Source organism: Rhodnius prolixus, unplaced genomic scaffold (genome assembly GCF_049639745.1).
Source record: "Rhodnius prolixus isolate KJV_2025 unplaced genomic scaffold, Rpr scaffold_3, whole genome shotgun sequence".
Lineage (NCBI taxonomy): Eukaryota > Metazoa > Arthropoda > Insecta > Hemiptera > Reduviidae > Rhodnius > Rhodnius prolixus.
The window spans coordinates 4088028-4106402 of NW_027411603.1; the positions used below are offsets into that span (position 1 = coordinate 4088028).

The 18375-nt window shown below is 33.2% G+C and overlaps 1 protein-coding gene across 3 annotated transcripts in view; it reads right to left on the minus strand.

The window, feature by feature from the left end:
* The window catches only part of LOC141452495 (uncharacterized), a 155083-nt gene that overhangs the window by 5118 nt on the left and 131590 nt on the right, over nucleotides 1–18375 (minus strand). For 2 of the 3 annotated variants that reach the window (XM_074124697.1, XM_074124698.1), the window contains exons 6-7: nucleotides 13593–13780; nucleotides 12416–12565 (exon numbers count right to left, since the gene is read on the minus strand). In XM_074124697.1, coding sequence (XP_073980798.1) covers nucleotides 12416–12565; nucleotides 13593–13780 — 338 coding nt within the window. The remainder of the gene's footprint in view (nucleotides 1–12415; nucleotides 12566–13592; nucleotides 13781–18375) is intronic. The other variant, XM_074124699.1, reaches the window with a different exon arrangement.

The window sequence follows — 18375 nt, forward strand, 5'->3', positions numbered from 1 at the left end:
GTTTATTTAATAAAATTTCATGCAATCTGCTTCTTTTTTTTAAAAAAAGTTTATTTTGTAAGCAAAAAAATTTTTCATGTTATTGTGGTTGAATTTTGAAAATCAGGATAAAAAAAAAGGTTCAATGAGGGCAAAGAAATTTCCCCGTAGCTGGTGCAGAGAGATCTCTTCGGCACAAGAACATGCCAGGATTTTAAAATCGGCTCTCCTAAGTTTGCCTTCAAATCCTGAAGGTTATGTACACTGGGCCAAAAAAGTCTGTGAACACTAACCTAAATTTTATTACTTTTATTATTATCTTATTAGAAACTTCTTTTATTTTCAAATGAAATATACTATTCGATAGAGAGAAACCAGAGTTTTTCATTTTATATTCAATCTTTTATTTTTGTTCAACAGGAATATCACAATTAAATGTTTAACAAAACAACACCCCAAACGAATGCAAAAAAAGTCTGTGAACACTAACCTAAATTTTATTACTTTTATTATTATCTTATTAGAAACTTCTTTTATTTTCAAATGAAATATACTATTCGATAGAGAGAAACCAGAATTTTTCATTTTATATTCAATCTTTTATTTTTGTTCAACAGGAATATCACAATTAAATGTTTAACAAAACAACACCCCAAACGAATGCAAAAAAAGTCTGTGAACACTTTGCAGAAATAAATCATTCTTACACATTGTACGTGAATTATAAATTTTAAAAACTTGTAGGACCTCCTATGTTCCTAATCACTTCCAACAAGCGAGCTTTCATCGATCCTAATAATTTTGTGGTCGTCAATGTTGGAATTTTATCCCACTCTTCTAAAATAGCGTTTTTTAGTTGTTCACGGTTTCTTATTCCTCGTTTATTTATTTCGCGGCTGATTTCATCCCACAAATGTTCTATTGGGTTAAGGTCTGGCATTTGTGGAGGGGTGTTTAGGCGCCAGAGTGTATTATTTAAAAGCCATTCCCGAGTTTTTAGTGCGGTATGTTTCGGGTCATTGTCTTGTTGGAAGACAAACGTTCCCTCCAACCCTAATTTTTTTGAATTTTCTTTTAAATTGCGTCTTAATATATCCACATACACATATTGGTCCATCATACCATTAATTAGATCTAACTTGCCCACTCCTTTAGCACTCATGCACCCCACACCAGAATGTTGCCTCCCCCATGCTTAAAAGTAGGCTTCATATTTTTCATTTTCATAGCTTCATTTCTTTTTCGCCACACTTTTTGTCGTCAATCAGACCCACATACATTGAATTTCGACTCATCTGAAAAGATTACGGTTTCCCAGAAACTAGAAAGCTTAGAAACATATTCTTTCGCGAAATCCAATCGGCGGTTACTATTTATTTTATTGATTAAAGGTTTTTTCCTCGGGACTCGACCGCAATAATCGTATTCATGTAATTTATTTCTAATTGTCTGTGGTGTTACGCTTACACATAATCCCTTGATAATTCTTGACTGATTTTTGAGCGCTTGTCCTGGGTTCTTCTCGAACAGACTTCAGAATTTGCCGTTTATGGAAGGAATTAAGTTTTGGTGGCCGTCCACTGCGTGGCCTACTAATCACATTTCCGTACTTTTTAATTATATTATGCACCGTTGAAGGGTTTTTTTGAACTATCTTCCCTATTTCTCGAATACTTTTTCTTTCATTTCGCAACGTCACAATAAGTTCTCGAATTGGTCTGGGAACTTCCATATTAGTGGTTAAATATGTACTAATTAGATTATTTATTCACAAAACTGACTGTAGTGGTTTCTACAATACAATAGAGAACTTTGAAACTTTATTCAATCGTTTTTCTGTTTGTTATCTTAATGTTTTTACATATTTATACAGCTGTTCACAGACTTTTTTTGCATTCGTTTGGGGTGTTGTTTTGTTAAACATTTAATTGTGATATTCCTGCTGAACAAAAATAAAAGATTGAATATAAAATGAAAAACTCTGGTTTCTCTCTATCGAATAGTATATTTCATTTGAAAATAAAAGAAGTTTCTAATAAGATAAATGATAAAAGTAATAAAATTTAGGTTAGTGTTCACAGACTTTTTTTGGCCCAGTGTATAAAGCATAATAATGATGCCTCCTCGGTTATGAGTAATTGTTGATTACAACAGCTAGATTCATGATTATAATTTTGAAAATTTAGTTGTAACATCAATACTGCCTCTCTAGAGAGAGTGGACTACGTCACTTAGCTCTCTTGCTCTCTAATGATTGGATAATTAAGAGCAAATTTTAGTCAAATACGTAGTAATTAGTGGCAGAGGAAACAACAGTGTGATTGCGGCATAGAAAAGGAATCACTTATTGGCAGGATGGTCCTTAAAAGTTTCAAAATTACTTAAAAGATTAATTGCAATGAATAAGATTGATTTTGTAATAAATAGATTGGATCAAAATGTACGTTATAGATCTTACAATCGGCCAAATTTCGCTGCGACAAAATCACTTTGAATTAATAATTATCAGCTGACCAGCTTACAATTCAAAGAAATGGTATTTCAAGAGAGAAATCCATTTCCACCCGTTCTTAATACGATATACTTACATAATAAATATGAATCGTTCAAAAATATTTCAGCAATTACAAATTATATACATTCAAATCAATAAAAACTAAGAATATTGAAATTAAGAAAGCAATATTTTTGAAACAGAAACAATGGCACATTTCTTTGGTATAATCTAAAGTAAGCTGAAAATCATGGATTTAGAAATTTAGAAGAATTTATAGTGCAAGAATTAAAAAACACATCCTTTCAAAGGATTCAATTTTAAATTTATGTTTTTTTCTGCAATCATTTCATATTATTTAGTAAACTCTTGTAACTAACACGAAAAAGCTATTTGCTGAATGTAAGGTAAGTTATTGAATTGAGAGATCTTTAGATTATTCAATAGTACTTACAATTTGTTTCCTAAAAATGGTAGTGGTACGTAATCTTGCTGTTGGTTAGTTGTCACTATTACACTATCTCCTTAACAAAAACTTACAGTTTAAAAAGTTAAGTATAAGGGTTGATTAAACGCCAAAAGGTACACAAATCAGCAAGTACCCAACATTTCATTCAAGCTTAGTTGATATAATTTAAGTAATTTTGCTGCATTAACTTTTCCTTCACATTTTTTAGAATTTATTAGATGTCACATACCCTTATGCTGGCCAGTTCATTCATAATAGTTATAATTGTGATAAAATGTATATTATATCTTCGTATAAATAGGTACTTTATTTTAACTCTATTCCAAATTATTCTTCTGATTCTGAAGTTGTCACATATACATGCATGTTAAATTAGAAAAAGACAAATTTAGAGTCGGCTACTGTTTAAATTTGAATCACGGAGGATTTAAAGCAATATTTCAGTCTTGAATTCGTCTTACCGAAATATTCGTGAGCACAAATAACACACAGTTAATAACAAGTAGATTATTCAACATTATTTATTCATTTCTCAATTGTAATTTAATTTAGTTCCCCTAATTTTACTTATGGTAAAATACTGGAATAATTAGCTGTCCTAAATATATGCATATCTTATTTATTTTATATTACATATACACAACATTGTGGGAAGAACACCTAGATGGAGAATGTAATTGAAGGAAACTATATTATTTGCGATAAAGCCAGATTGACTACTTCATAAAATAACAATTACTTTAATCGCAGAATGAACTTAAACCGACGATTTTTATTTAAAAATAAAAATAAATAAAATCATTGATGTATGTTGGTGTAAGCAATTTTTAAAAAAGTTTATGAATTTTTTAGCCTCATATTTTTTTATTTTTTATAACGTTTTCTTTTTCACCAGTGATTAATAGTTTGATTATTATAGATAAATAGATATTACAGTCAATCTAAGTTAAATGGTGTGCTACTTGAACAAATATTTTGTAGATGAAAATGGCCAGCATAAGGGTATGTGACATCTAATAAATTCTAAAAAATGTGAAGGAAAAGTTAATGCAGCAAAATTACTTAAATTATATCAACTAAGCTTGAATGAAATGTTGGGTACTTGCTGATTTGTGTACCTTTTGGCGTTTAATCAACCCTTATACTTAACTTTTTAAACTGTAAGTTTTTGTTAAGGAGATTTTTGTACCTTTTGGATAGATTTTCATTTTTGTCTATTTTGCTAAGTTACATATCTGCTTTACTGTTTTTTTTAAATTTGGAATAAGCAATTCTATCATTATAACCTGATAAGGTGTTAAGTAGGAACCGTAACTACCACTGGAGAGATCTTTTAAAGAATGATTATAGTTGCGGTCCCCAAACCATCCTCAATAACAATTTTTTTGAGAAAGCCTTTTTATATAAAATAGGAAGGTATTTGTACGTAAAAAGCAAATTTAAACTGCGATTTCAGACCTTCCTTTTAAGAGAAGTAAGAAAAATAAACGGGCGATTACAGTACTTCTCCATAAAAGGCAAAGAGGCAAAGATTTTTAATCGAACGACAATTCATTAATGTAAATAGGTTCACCCATTGATAATTTTAACGATTGCAGTACTTCCTCTTAGTAGGTGTAAGAGCATGATGGCACTTCACAGCCATATAGAGGAGCTTTAATCACTTCTTCGTGCTAAATTTTATCAAAATCGGACAAAGCGTTATAGAAATATTGGTAATAATAGTTTTAGAAACGGCCTTACTTGGGTGGGGCAAACTCCCCTCCATATGAGGCATAGCGACGAGACTTTTAAAGTGCAAATCTATACAAAATTTCGATTCGAATGACACTTCATTCATGAAAATCAGTTCACTTGTCGATAATTTGAAACGATTGCTATACTTCCCCTTAACTAGTGTAAGAGCAGATCGCCGCTTTAATGTTACGTAGGGGAGCCCTAACTCTATCATCCTACCAAATTTTATCAAAATCGGGCTAAGATTTACAGAGTAATTAGTAATAATAATTTTGAAGGGGGCCTTACATAAAGGGGGCTAACTCCTCTCCCATTCGGTGTACAGCGTCGAGACCCCCAAAAGGCACATCTACATAAAATTCCGAATCGAATGTCACCTCATTCATGAAAATCGGTTCTCGCGTTTAGGCGCTACGTAGTTTACAAAAAAGGTAACAACAACAACAAGAAGAAGAAGAAGAACAACAACAATTTCTTAAAATGCCGTTTTTGCTCATTTTCGGCCACTTTTTTCTCAAAATCTATTAGGTCTGGGGGGTTGCAAAAAAATTACAGTTATAAAGGAGGGTTTGCCCTATATTTTAAAGAAAATTTGGGAATTTTATCTTTTATAGAAAAAGAGAAAAAAATTGTCAAAGTTGGGTGTTTTTCAACGTTACGCTTTTTCGTGCAGTTTTTGACGATCAACCCTTATACAACTGTCCTACCGGACAGTTTTAATTTATAGTTTTAAGTAAATTATTTACTAGTTTTATGCAATTGATTTACTTTAGGAGAATTAGCTGGAAATTATTATTTACTACGGTCAGGTATAAGACCGCGAACGGCGATGCTAACTAGTGATGGGCTATTAGAGCGGACTCGTTCCACTGGAACGAGTCCGATGGTGGAACGAGTTGATTCAAATCCCTATTTTAAAAAAAAGTGATTCCGCCCCGCCCCCAAAAAATTGAGGCAAATTAAAATGAAAATAATTAATACTGTAGTCGTTTACACTAAAATAAAACTGACTTAAGGCTACTATGTAGAAGTTCACTGACACATTCCAACTTGTAAGAGGAATCCACACCAAAATACAAAACCTGGCGAGCTTAAAATACTGATGCTTGAAGAATAAAATAAGTTCGAAGGTTTTTTTAGAATATCAATTCTAAAATAATATTCATTTTATTATTTTGTTAATTTCTAAACAAAAGTAGGGGTCGATCTAAGACAGGGAGTCGAAGGAAAAATAATTTCGTACCCAATATAGCGAACCTTGCAAAGAAACACCAGGCACACCCATCTCATTAATTAAAAAGCAATGCTGTAGTTACTTTACTTATTATTTAATATTTTATTTTACATATAGAAAATACTGTGTGCTTAATCTTTAACTTAGCGGCTGGACGCTCTTTCTTTTATCTTCATTGGCGAAAGTTAAATCGTGTACATCTTAATACGACGATCAAAGTAATACTGAGCTAAAAAATAGTATTACCTAACTGGATTACTTACTGCTGTATCCCTCCCACTCTATTACCTACTTCACAAACATTCGTCGATTGGAAGTAGGTTTTAGTTTAATATTCGTTTCATTTGAAAACAAAAAACATTATAACGCTTTCTCAAGATGTTTTTAATTTTTAAAAATTTGTTTTTGTCCATTACTCTTATAATATACGAAGAATTTCGAATAAAATATAATATACAAACACAGAATGATCTAGAGTGCAGGTGGAGTCAGTCGTCGTTGCCATGGTGATGGAACCGTTTAACGACTCCGGCCCAACACCAGCAATTTCATTGGTTAAATCCACTGGAATTGGTGGAGTCAAATCCGGAGTGATTTAAATCCTTTTGAAACCGGACTCGTTCCATTTTTTCGTTCACTGAATCTAGCCAATAGAAAATGCTGGAGCAGGAACCGGAGTCGTTAAACGGTTCCATCACCATGACAACGACGACTGACTCCACCTGCATTCTAGATCATTTGTGTTTGTACATTATATTTTATTTGAAATTCTTCGTATTTTACAAGAGTAATGGACAAAAACAAATTTTTAAAACTTAAAAACATCTTGAGAAAGCGTTATAATGTTTTTTGTTTTCAAATGAAACAAATATTTAACTAAAACCTACTTCCAATCGACGAATGTTTGTGAAATAGGTGATAGAGTGGGAGGGATACAGCAGTAAGTAAACCAGTTAGGTAATACTATTTTTTAGCTCAGTATTACTTTGATCGTCGTCATGACATGTACACGATTTAACTTTCGCCAATGAAGATAAGAGAAAGAGCGTCCAGCCGCTAAGTTAAAGATTTGGCACACAGCTTTTTCTTTTTGTAAAATAATAAGCTATTTTAAAAGCTTGATATTCAATTCATAGTAAATAAATATTTCTTTCTTTATGAGTAATAATCATTTTGTTTGAAGGGTTATAATTTTTTTTTTATGGGAATAATTTCCTACCCATTTGCGTTTTTCTTCTTGAATCAAGTTAACTCCGGTGGTCAAGCTAGATAACGACAAAACTGCAGTTGCTTTAATTTTTATATTTGACTAGCCTATTTTTGTTAATATTTGGTTACGTTGTTAATTTTATATTTATCAGATCAATTGGAAATTAGGGAACTACTTAATGTGTGTTAAAGAAATATAGTTTTGTTATTAACTGGAAAAGCTAACTTTTAATGATTTATTTAATTACAATGCGTGACATTTGTACTAATGCATAGGGTAAGTACAGACTGGAATCAGTGAACGAGTTGTTGGAATCGATTCCAACCCTGGAACCGATTCAAATCCAACGACTCCAAACGCGGACTCGTTCTGCCCATCACTAATGCTAACAGAGAAGTATAAAAGAAGGTTTCTCTTGGGTTGCAGAGCAGTGTTGCCAAAAAAATTGTGTACGTATAATTTATAAAATGTATTGTTAACTTATTTTTTAAATTGTACTAATTAATACTGAAATCTATTACATTGTTTTGTATAATTAATGTAAAAATGAGTGATTAAATTAATTAATAATTGAAATTTTAATTTTCTTCAATAAATTAGGTAAACAATGTGCCTCTTATTTAGAGATTGCAGAAAAAAAAAATGTACTAAACAAATCGAAAGGTATTCTAATGCTAAATTTTTCGACATTAATTCAACACTAAATTTTTTGATTTCAATACTTAAAGGTTTCTTGTATCTTTAAGGTACACTAAGTTAAGAAGCAATCAGAATCTAGCATGCAAACTGATCTAAAGTCACTACACAGTAATACGGCTAGATCTAAATAAAAAAAATGGTAAATTAATCAGTTTAATAACTAATAAATAATTTTAATCCCTACAGCAAAATGTTATAAATGTAGATTGAAGCTGAAGTAATCTTAAATAAGTTTCTACTTTTGCAATACTTTCTATGTTTCACCATCCAAGGCACATAATATAGTTGTCAAGAAATTTTAAAACAAAAAATTTGAGTTTAATCTTGAGTAGCCCCCCTCCATGGGCTACAGTTTGGCGAGTGAAATTTCTGTGGAATTCAGAGTTTTGCTAGATTATTTTTAAATTATCTCGTCAGTTCGTTCAAGTTATACTACAAGCATATTCTGAATATATATGTCCTTTAGTTGAGAATGGAAGCCACGGACAGAGAACACTTTCTTGAAATTGTGACTTTATAATAATTATTGTTGGAGACAGTACAATTTAACCAATAGTTTGCTGCAAATAACAATCAAGAGAAGGTTCACCTAATGTTATTTTAAGACCTTTCATACAATTCAAAAAAACGTTTTCAATGATGAAAAAAACAGTTTAAATTCAATATCTTAGAAGGTACTAGCAACGTTTAAAAGTATACTCGAAAAAGATGAAAATGTATCAGTCAACACTCAAATTTCCGTTGACGGTGTTTCGGCATTTGACACTGGTTGTCACAGCGATCACATACTTTTTTGACATTCATTGAAAAAAAAAAGAAAAAGAAAATTGCGAATCAGAGATTAAAAGTAAAACGTTTAAAGGGAAACGAGACCTGAACTGCAGACTGGACATCACATTTTTACGTCCAACTACCAAATTAGGTGTAGTGGACGGAGGTGACTAGCAAACATACTTTACTATAAATTCCTCATATTAATACATTAAATAAAGTGCAAGGCCTAGACTAGTACCGCAATACATCTTAGCTTTGCGGGTCTAGCCTATAACCGCCTAACATACTTTACTATAAATTCCTCGTATTAACCATTAAATAAAATGCAAGGCCTAGACTAGTACCGCAATACATCTTAGCTTTGCGGGTCTAGCCTATAACCGCTCGGCTACCGTGGTGCCTTATTTTTATAAGTGTATACCTGGAATAGCACAGAAATGTAAAAAATGAGGTGGCTAACAAACAATACAAAACAAACGATTCACATTAAACAGGTTTTCTTGTTAAAAAAACAAAAACCATAATTCAACATGAATTTTGTGAAACACAACCATAGCTTTTTTGCATCAGGTAACATTAATTAAATCAACGTTTCCATAAACAGTACAGGTGTGAACGTATAACGGTTAAAGGTCAGTGAGCAGTTCAGAGGAATACTCTAAATGTACACGAACAAAAAGTTAAATGTAAGCGCATATTATGTAACAATTATTTACAAAATTCCCAAATAACGTTAAATGTGCAAAACTTATGGAAGTTAAAAGAGTGGAAAAACCGCTCTATCTATGCCCGAATGGCACTCATCATTTCCGTGACTCCAAGAGGTCACGAAGAGATAGGAAGGTACTTAGGTATTTAGAGTTAGATCTCCTACTACCAAAAATATGGACCCATTTGGACAGGAGTCTTTTAGAGTATCCACCGTTGGGCGAGTCCAATCACTCTATGCAGGTTCAGCATCAATGCAGGCACCAAGATATAATATAAAAAAAAAAAGATAGCAAGTGGGTCGGTCATTCGATCAGAGTGCCCATCAAAGAAATGAGTTAATTATTTTAAAGATGATACTGTCCGCTGTCTACAATAAGTCTTATTCATTGTTTCGATGAAAGAGTGCAATAAATATTTTCATCTCAATAATTAGTAGGAGCAAGATTTTGGGCAAGATGGGTGCTATCAATTTCTTAAATGCAGACCACAAGAAACATGTGAATATGAATTTCGTTAAGTTTCTTTTAAGCATTCTTCTTTTCAAGATTCTAATCTTTAGAAGAGATTGCTTTTTATAGTCGCTTCTTTAAGGTGAAGTGAGACATGTGCCTATCACGCTACAACAGAAACTACGTCAGCTATCAAAGTAATGGGTTGAAGCCAATTTGCTCTACATAAAATAAAAAGGGTTGTCATTTTAAATACCATCCAGGGTGCAGAATCTACTGTACATCTTTCATTGATTGCCCTGCTAAGGATAAAAATTTTCGTCAAAGAAACACGTGAATTACCAAAAGAAAATCCCTTTCATCAGGAAAATTCTCCTACACTCCCTCCAATAAAAAACGTTTTTTCTAAAGGGGAAAATGTGCGAGATTTGTGGTACAAACTCCTTTATTCGCTAAAACGTCGAAAACTTTTCATCTTGAAAACCAGACTTGGAAAAAAAAAAAAAAAATCATAGTTCTTATTTAAGATTATAGATGGTCGAATTCGACTTTCGTCCAAGCCAGGGGAAAATAGGAGTGAAGGATTCCGGATACATTAACTAATCACACAAACAACAGGTGCTTTACTAAACATTGCTATCCACACTGGAAACATCTGTTCAATGATAAGGCGTGATCCATGATAGTATGAAAAGGTTATCCAGTCAAATCAGCTGATGAACATGAACATTTTTGGTTTTAAACAATATCTGATATTCAGCCAAGAATCCAAATAAAAGTGAAAACAAAAACATGGGCTAATATTTTTAAGGCCAAAATATTAAGCTATCCTAACTGAGCACAAATAAAGCTTTAAAGCTTAGTTTTGACAAAGCGCTTCTTTGTTGTCTAACTACAATGTAGTTATACAAAGTTAACTCCTAATTATTTGAAGGTTTCCACGGTTCAGGTTAGGTACTACTTGAATTTCTTGCCAGTTTGTATCCTAGGTCTTTCATTCTTCTTTCAATTTACATTGGGTGCGTTCCACTTGGCGACCACAACGACCACGCTCACGACCGCGATTTTGCCCGTTCCACTTGCTTGTGGGCGTTGCGATCGAAAACCCAAGTGGAACGGACTGTGGGCGTAAACATTACATATGGCGGCCTCGAAAATAAGTCAGAAGCTTGAAGAAGTTATTTTTTAATTTAAACCCCGTTTATAAGCAGTTATAATAAACTTTATTAATTATTGGTAAAGTTGACTTATATTAAAAAAACATATATAATTCAATTTTTTATATTACATTTTTGAGTATTTATAAAATTTACGTTTAAATAAAATTAAAGTGTCTTTTGTGGCAACAGTTGGATATTTATTAATAATGCTTTAGAAAGTTCTTTATCTAGTTCCGATGAAGAGTGGAATGCAATTTTACAAAATCGCAATGATAAAAAGCGAAAACTTAGGCCACGTATTATTAGCTATCAGTGTAATTGATCTTTATTCAGATGAAGAATTTAAAAGTTATTTCAGGTAAATGATTTTGTGTTATTCAGTGATTTAGTGTGTAAAGGGATAAGTAATTATTTATTTATTTATTTTTTGTAGACTTTCGAGAAACACATTCTATTATTTGGCATGAGATAATACTTTCATTTACATGAGATAATTTTTTCGGTCGCCATATTTTGTTTTAAAAATTGCGCCAACTCTGAACGCCCACTTCGACCCAGCTTTTAAGGTGGGGCGTTGTGGTCGTTGTGTGGGCGAAAATAGTGACGTCATTAGTGACGTTTTCGCCACGACCACAACGACCGCGGTCGCCAAGTGGAACGCACCCATTGTCGAATCTAAATCTTCTTTTCAATAGCTCGTCTTAAATTGTTGTACTTCGTTTGTGCTTTATTCTGAGATCATCTTTTTTACCCCATTTTTTGATTTTACCAATCTTCCGTTCAGGTCTTGATGTTCTAGTTCTTGTTCAGGATTTAAAAGATAATTTGTAAGATTTTTAGCCTTTATTATTATTTTTCTTTTAGGCGCATCAACATCATTTGGGACGCCCGCAGCATTTTAGTGTCTAGCACTGCCGGCCTCCGGACAGCGTTCTCTCTCGTACAGTAAACACCGTCCAACAACACGGCTAGTCGTTAGCTGTTAAGTATTTGCAAACAATAAAACAACTTATTGACTATGGAGAATTGCCAATTTTCTTTTTTGGATTTTAAATCTAGGTGATAAGTGGATGAATTATTTTTCCATCTTGTCCCGAAGAGTAACTTGCCAAGTCCAGGTAAATGGATTTTGGTATAATCCTAAAATCAACACTTTTTTCATCCACTCAAAATCTTGCGTTTTTTTTTCGAAGTAAACAGTCCTGGTTTTTAACCAAAATTATGATCAGTGAAAATATGATCAGCTGTTTTATATTGTAACCATGGCAACAAAGAATCACAATGTGTAGCTAAGCTTGAGCAATTTAAAAAACAAAATCTAAATAAAAATAATAAAAAATATGCAAACATCCATTTTGTTACTCAAATAATCTTTACCGTTTAATCAATAAATTATATTGAACAAAAAATAAAATAATAAAATAACATAATTTATTGGTTTCTTTGGAATGCATTTGTGTGTTTGTTTTTTGTTTGTTTTGGTTGAGGTGTTTACATACAATTAGGCTGCGTCTGTACATCCGGCGGGTTGGTGGTGGTGGTTTGATGTTGCGGTGTCTGATGCGGAGTCTGTTGCGCTGTCGGCGACCTGGCAGACCCGGTACTGCTATGAGAACCCCTCAACGACCCCTTAGAAGATATTCTGGAGCCTACGCAATCCCACCCAAGAAAAAAAAAACAAATCCCAAAATTCCATGATTTTTTTTTTTAACTAGATTTCTTTTTTTTTTTTTCCTAGATTATATATAATATATACACAAAAATTTATACATATTAATGATTATTATTACATTTGAATTGTACAGATTTTTACTATTTCTAAATACTACATTTTTTCAAATTGAAATTGACAGAACAGAATAAAACTTATAAAGATTTTCTTTTTTTTGAAGTGTAGCAATTAATTTTACCTCTTGCCAATTCTTGTATTTAATTTACATTAGTCTCCCAAGGTTCCAGAAGACTGAATGAAGTCTTCATTCTACAAAGATGTTCAGCAGATCTGGATACCAGGTATGGACAGAGATGGTGGACGATGAATTGGGAATCGGGCCCCAAATCCTTTTTTATTTACTTAGTTCTTCGGCATGTCTTTTATGTTCGTTTAGCTTTCAGGAATGTTCATTTTGTTTTGAGCATTTAATCTTCAAGAATTGGAAATATTACATAGCCTGTCAGCGGTTTTGAGGCATTGGAGAGGTTTGAGGTTTTCTTTTTAGGCGATTCAGCAAAGAAGGGATAAATCGGCCAGAATCGCCGGTACTCATCTTTTTTGTTCTTTTTTTTTTTTTCCAGAACTTCACTACAGAACTCGGATTTGCTTTCCATTTACCAAGTGATCTAATTAAGGAAATCCCTTGAATTTACAGTTTTAAGCCGATTATAAGCAATTTTCCGGTTATGAGCGTAATTCCCTTTAAAACGGAAATTCCAAGATTAATCGTACAAGAGTATTAATAGCCACACATCTGCTAGTAAAGATTTTTACTATGTAGAAGAGGAAGGAAGTTATAATAAACTTTTAAAATACTAAAAGAATCGAATAGAGTAATAGCCAGTTCTATTTCTAGATAGATTAGTAAATGTTTATCAACATTATCTAAACTAATAGAAGAATGATCTCAGACTGAAAAGCTACATTACTTACTAGCCCTTAAAAAACAAAAAGACGTTTACCTTGAGATTGTCCTGCGGGTGATTGAGGACGTAATGAGGCCAGACTGGGCTGTCTGCTTGGCACCCTGGTGTTACTACCTTTACTACCACGACGTTCTCCCGGCGGCTTACTTTCTCGCAACAGCGATACGTTCATCAGACGTGGATTTGGTGTGTTGAAGATGGTGCGGTTGTCACGCCATCTAGCTCTGCAAATGGAGAAGACAGAGTATTTAGTTTGAAAAGTAGATTTAAAAATGATGTTAGATCAGATGTTTTAGCCTACATCTTTTCCGGTTAAATTAGGTCATATTTTGTGCCATCTGCAGAATACAACGATTAAAGATGATTATGGATCAAAATATAGCTTTGAAACCTGACTGGATCGTTCATGAACCGAGGAGATCCATTGGTTTACAGATAGATCCGAAGATTGCTCTGGAGCCGGTGAAGAGTCAAAGACCTTCTTTGGAAGCCCCCTTGGCAGATAATCCCAGCCGAAATCTATAATATTAAAACCAGCGCTGAGGAGAACCTAAGAAGGGGCCTTAGATATAAAGGAGATTCTCATTTTCTTGGACATCCATGCGGTAGTAGCTAGGTAGAAACCACCATCTTCCTTGTTTGGAACTGCAAAGAGTAACCTAAGACAGCTTTCCCCGCGCAATAAGATAGTTCTTGAATGGATACCGGGTCATTGTAATGAAGTTGCTGATCAATTGGCCCAGAATAGCGAGAGCATCCACCTCCGTTTATACTGGTTCAGAATCTTGGCATTACCCAGGGCGAACGTGCGAAGAACAACTCTTATATCGTGCTATCTTCTTGGCGCTTTGGGCAGAACAGGAAAAAAGTCCTGGAAAAGTGTTCTAGGTATTAAAGGATAGTTAAGAGTATTGTGCTTAAACTTAGTAAACTTAGTCTCTTACCAGCTGGCACGGCAGGTTAAAGAAACGAACACCACAAAGTGAAGTTACTTTACCATGATATCATTCATGAGCTTCCAATCAGAACTTTTTGCAAATTTTTTCATTTTCGAACTGGGATTTTCATATACTCGAAAAGTCATTATTAAAATGGTAATAAATTTAGAAAACCACAAAACGACCATTTCTGGAAAATTTAAACAAAGCAAATTTAAAGCAAAAAAAGATTAGAATTGCATGTCCAAAAGAGCTTGCTATGATCAGAGTAATCTAAGTTTTTGCTCATTGACCAGGTTTCATTGTTGATGCACGAGGAAATGACAGGCCTAGAAAGTGATCCCACCCGAAACTTTTTGATGCAATTTATACAAATTCATACTCTGGAATGTGAATTGAACGTAAGACCCAACACGAAAGATACTTTTCCCTAACAGAACTTACAACCTTCGTAAAGATGCTAAACTTTGTTGCACAACAACTCAGCAAATTTAACTCAAATAACCAACCCTCTCATCAGCATCAATTGTCTTTAACCAAAATTCCAACAAGTTCCACTCTCCTTACTGTGCTACTCAGCTGTAGCGAGGTAGCCAGCCAATTTAGTGGAAATCGCGTTGACAGTGTTGCCAATACCACGCTAGTAAGTTATTCTAATTCTGTCTTCGGAACTTTCAGCTTGAAGTTCTCGTTAGACGCAAATTAATTGCGACCTATATGTAAGTTTCAACTATCAGAATGTTGCTGTTTAATGCTGACAGTTTAGCCAACGCAAGTTTAGCGTTCCAATATTTCCCGTTTTTTTTAAATAACTATTTTATTCAAATACCGTATTCTACTTCAACTTCCAGTATGTTGCTGTTTAATGCTGACAGTATAGCCAACACAAGTTTAGCGTTCCAATATTTCCCCAGTGTTTTTTTTAAAAAACTATTTTATTCAAATACCGTATTCTACTTCAACTTCCAGTATGTTGCTGTTTAATGCTGACAGTATAGCCAACACAAGTTTAGCGTTCCAATATTTCCCCAGTGTTTTTTTTAAATAACTATTTTATTCAAATACCGTATTCTACTTCAACTTCCAGTATGTTGCTGTTTAATGCTGACAGTATAGCCAACACAAGTTTAGCGTTCCAATATTTCCCCAGTGTTTTTTTTAAAAAACTATTTTATTCAAATACCGTATTCTACTATTTACCCTCCCCTCAAATATCTAATCACTTTAATTTACTTTCACCTAAAAAATACTGTATTTGTGACGTTCAGTGTTGGGGAGAAGGTTCTCGGGAAATTTGCCTCTGAGTTACTCATTCAGAACAATTGACAATGTCACCACCAATATATTATGTAATAATAAAATAACTAACATTAATCGAAATTGATTTTTCTCTGTAAACAGGAAGTCTGACCTAGAGTAAAAGAAAATCAATATCTTTCCCATTTTTTGTATGCTGGAGTGAATTTGATTAAATTTGTAACTACCCTGTAATTATTTGAACTTTAAGTCTTTTTTCTAGGTGGATCATCTTTAATTGTAAAGAAAAAGTAAAGTAAGGCCTATTTTTTTTTTTTCAGGTAACTACCAAATTAGGTTGACTGAGGCAACTACCATAATTTACTATGAGTTTCTATCAATCACTAAATACAATCCAAGACCTAGACTGTGAATAGAACCGAATACTGTGGTACATTGATACTGTGCATTGTTATGTATATTATCTTTACTAGCCTCGCCTGCAACCGCTCGGTTTTTAAGAAGCCTAACTTTCATCTTCAACATATTTCACTTGTTTTGTTATTTTCTTAGCCTATAATCCTAGGATTATTTGTGTTGTACTGATCTAGAGCGACAAACACTCAGTAGGGCAAGTTTTCCAAATCCTCCACTCAACTAAACAGTGTGAACAACATTAAAATAATAAAATATATTATTTTGCCTTATTTTGTTCCCCCCTCACCATTTTACATATTGATCCCAGAAATGTGCGTGCAACTACTGATTGTTTGTGTTACCTTGCTCTAGTGGGTGCGGAGGGACGCTTCTGACGTTTCTGCACGACATTTCTACACTCCACTGTAAAACGTCAACATTGCTCCCACTCGACTAGCTCCATATAACCCCATTAATATAACCTTGCCAGTCTCAAAGGATTGTGGGAATTTTTATCATATTCCCCCCCCCCCACCCCACTGAATTTGGATGTCGACCTTTATTATTACACTTCTATCGATATCAGACTGTAATTATTTTGACTCGATAATCTCGCTAAGTTTATGATATGCTGATATTTATTATTTTAGCTTTAACTGTTGTAAACTTGATGTAAAACACGTACAATCTTCTTTTTTTTTCAAATAAAGCTAATCTACTGTAATCTCTATTGATTTATTACTGGTAATTTGTACAAATGTCGCTTATTTTTGTTATTCAGTTAAGAAGAGATAATATTTAGTAATTAAATATTGTTACTTTGTTATCAGCGGGAGGTTATAACCTTCAAAGCATGTTTACTTCTCTCGCCAGCTGTAATGTCAAATGTCAAACATATTTATTTGTTTACAATGAAGGCTTAACTGATCTAACTGAACACAAAAAATAATATAAAGCTTTCTTTACCTTGCTGGAATTCTTGAGATTCAAATATACATTTTTTCCATCTCAAAATTTAAAAATATTAAATTTTTCCTTCCTCAAAATGTCCCAAATAAACTGGAAGTGGTATTGGTGAAGATTGTGGTGGACAAGGTGTAAATATTATTAGTCCTTATTACCATTTGGAAATCGTATTATTAAACCTAGTATTTACAAAAGTCTATTTGCTAGCAAAAAGTGTTGAATGTTATATTTTCTTTTATGGAAGGAGGTGGGGGCACACATTTCAACACCACAGTTAAAATGTGCCGCCCTACCGACCTGCAAGTTTGGGACTTTTTTTTTGGGTTTAATCGCAGAGAAGGGGAAAGTGGTTCGAACCACTTCATTAAGAAGCGCAACAAACCGAATATTTTGTTCCTAAACTTCCTAAACCAGGGTTGGGCAACCTATTTTAAGTAGAGAGCCATTTCTTCTTAAATAATTTTAATAAATCTTACCAAGAGCCGCAAGGATGATAGTGTAAACAAACTCTGTAGATCATTTGTATTCACAAATTGTTATTTTATGATATTCAATAACATTTAAATGTTTTATATATTTATTTTCACATATTGCAAAGTAAATAAACAAATAAATAATAACTAAACCTGTGTTTGAATGTTATTGGCGGCAGTCCTATATATTACGTACTGTATTTTAATATAATTCTATTCAATTTCAAACCTATCACATTTGAAATTCTTTTTGAAAAAAATATCTTTACTTTAATAAATGAAATTTTCATTTGTTTTTAATAAAATTGAAATATAAAATATATTTTGGACAGGCTGAAGAGCCACAAAATTTGGATAAAAGAGCCGCATGCGGCTCGCGAGCCGCGGGTTGCCGACCCCTGTCCTAAACCCATCACACTTCGGGTACAACATCCCCGAACTGAGTCATTGAACTAGATTTCAGTGGTCTAAAAGAGAAAGTAATGTAGTAGTGAGAGAAATAACTGATAGAAGGTAGATTCAGAGTAAAGTACTCGTAATATCATTTCTTTCTATTTTATATTGTGTTCAATGCTACCCCACCAGTGGGGCAGATATTAACATTGGACACAACATTTTTAAATTTTAAAAAAGTATACAGGGTGATCCATTTAAAACGCACCAATCGCTAATAACGTTTTAGGAAAGCGGAATTTCGAAAAAACGTACGAAGTAAACTATATGTTTTTTTTTGGTCTAGTTTTCAAATTTTCCACTCTCGATGCTGTATCTTGATTTTTGGCGGAGTTA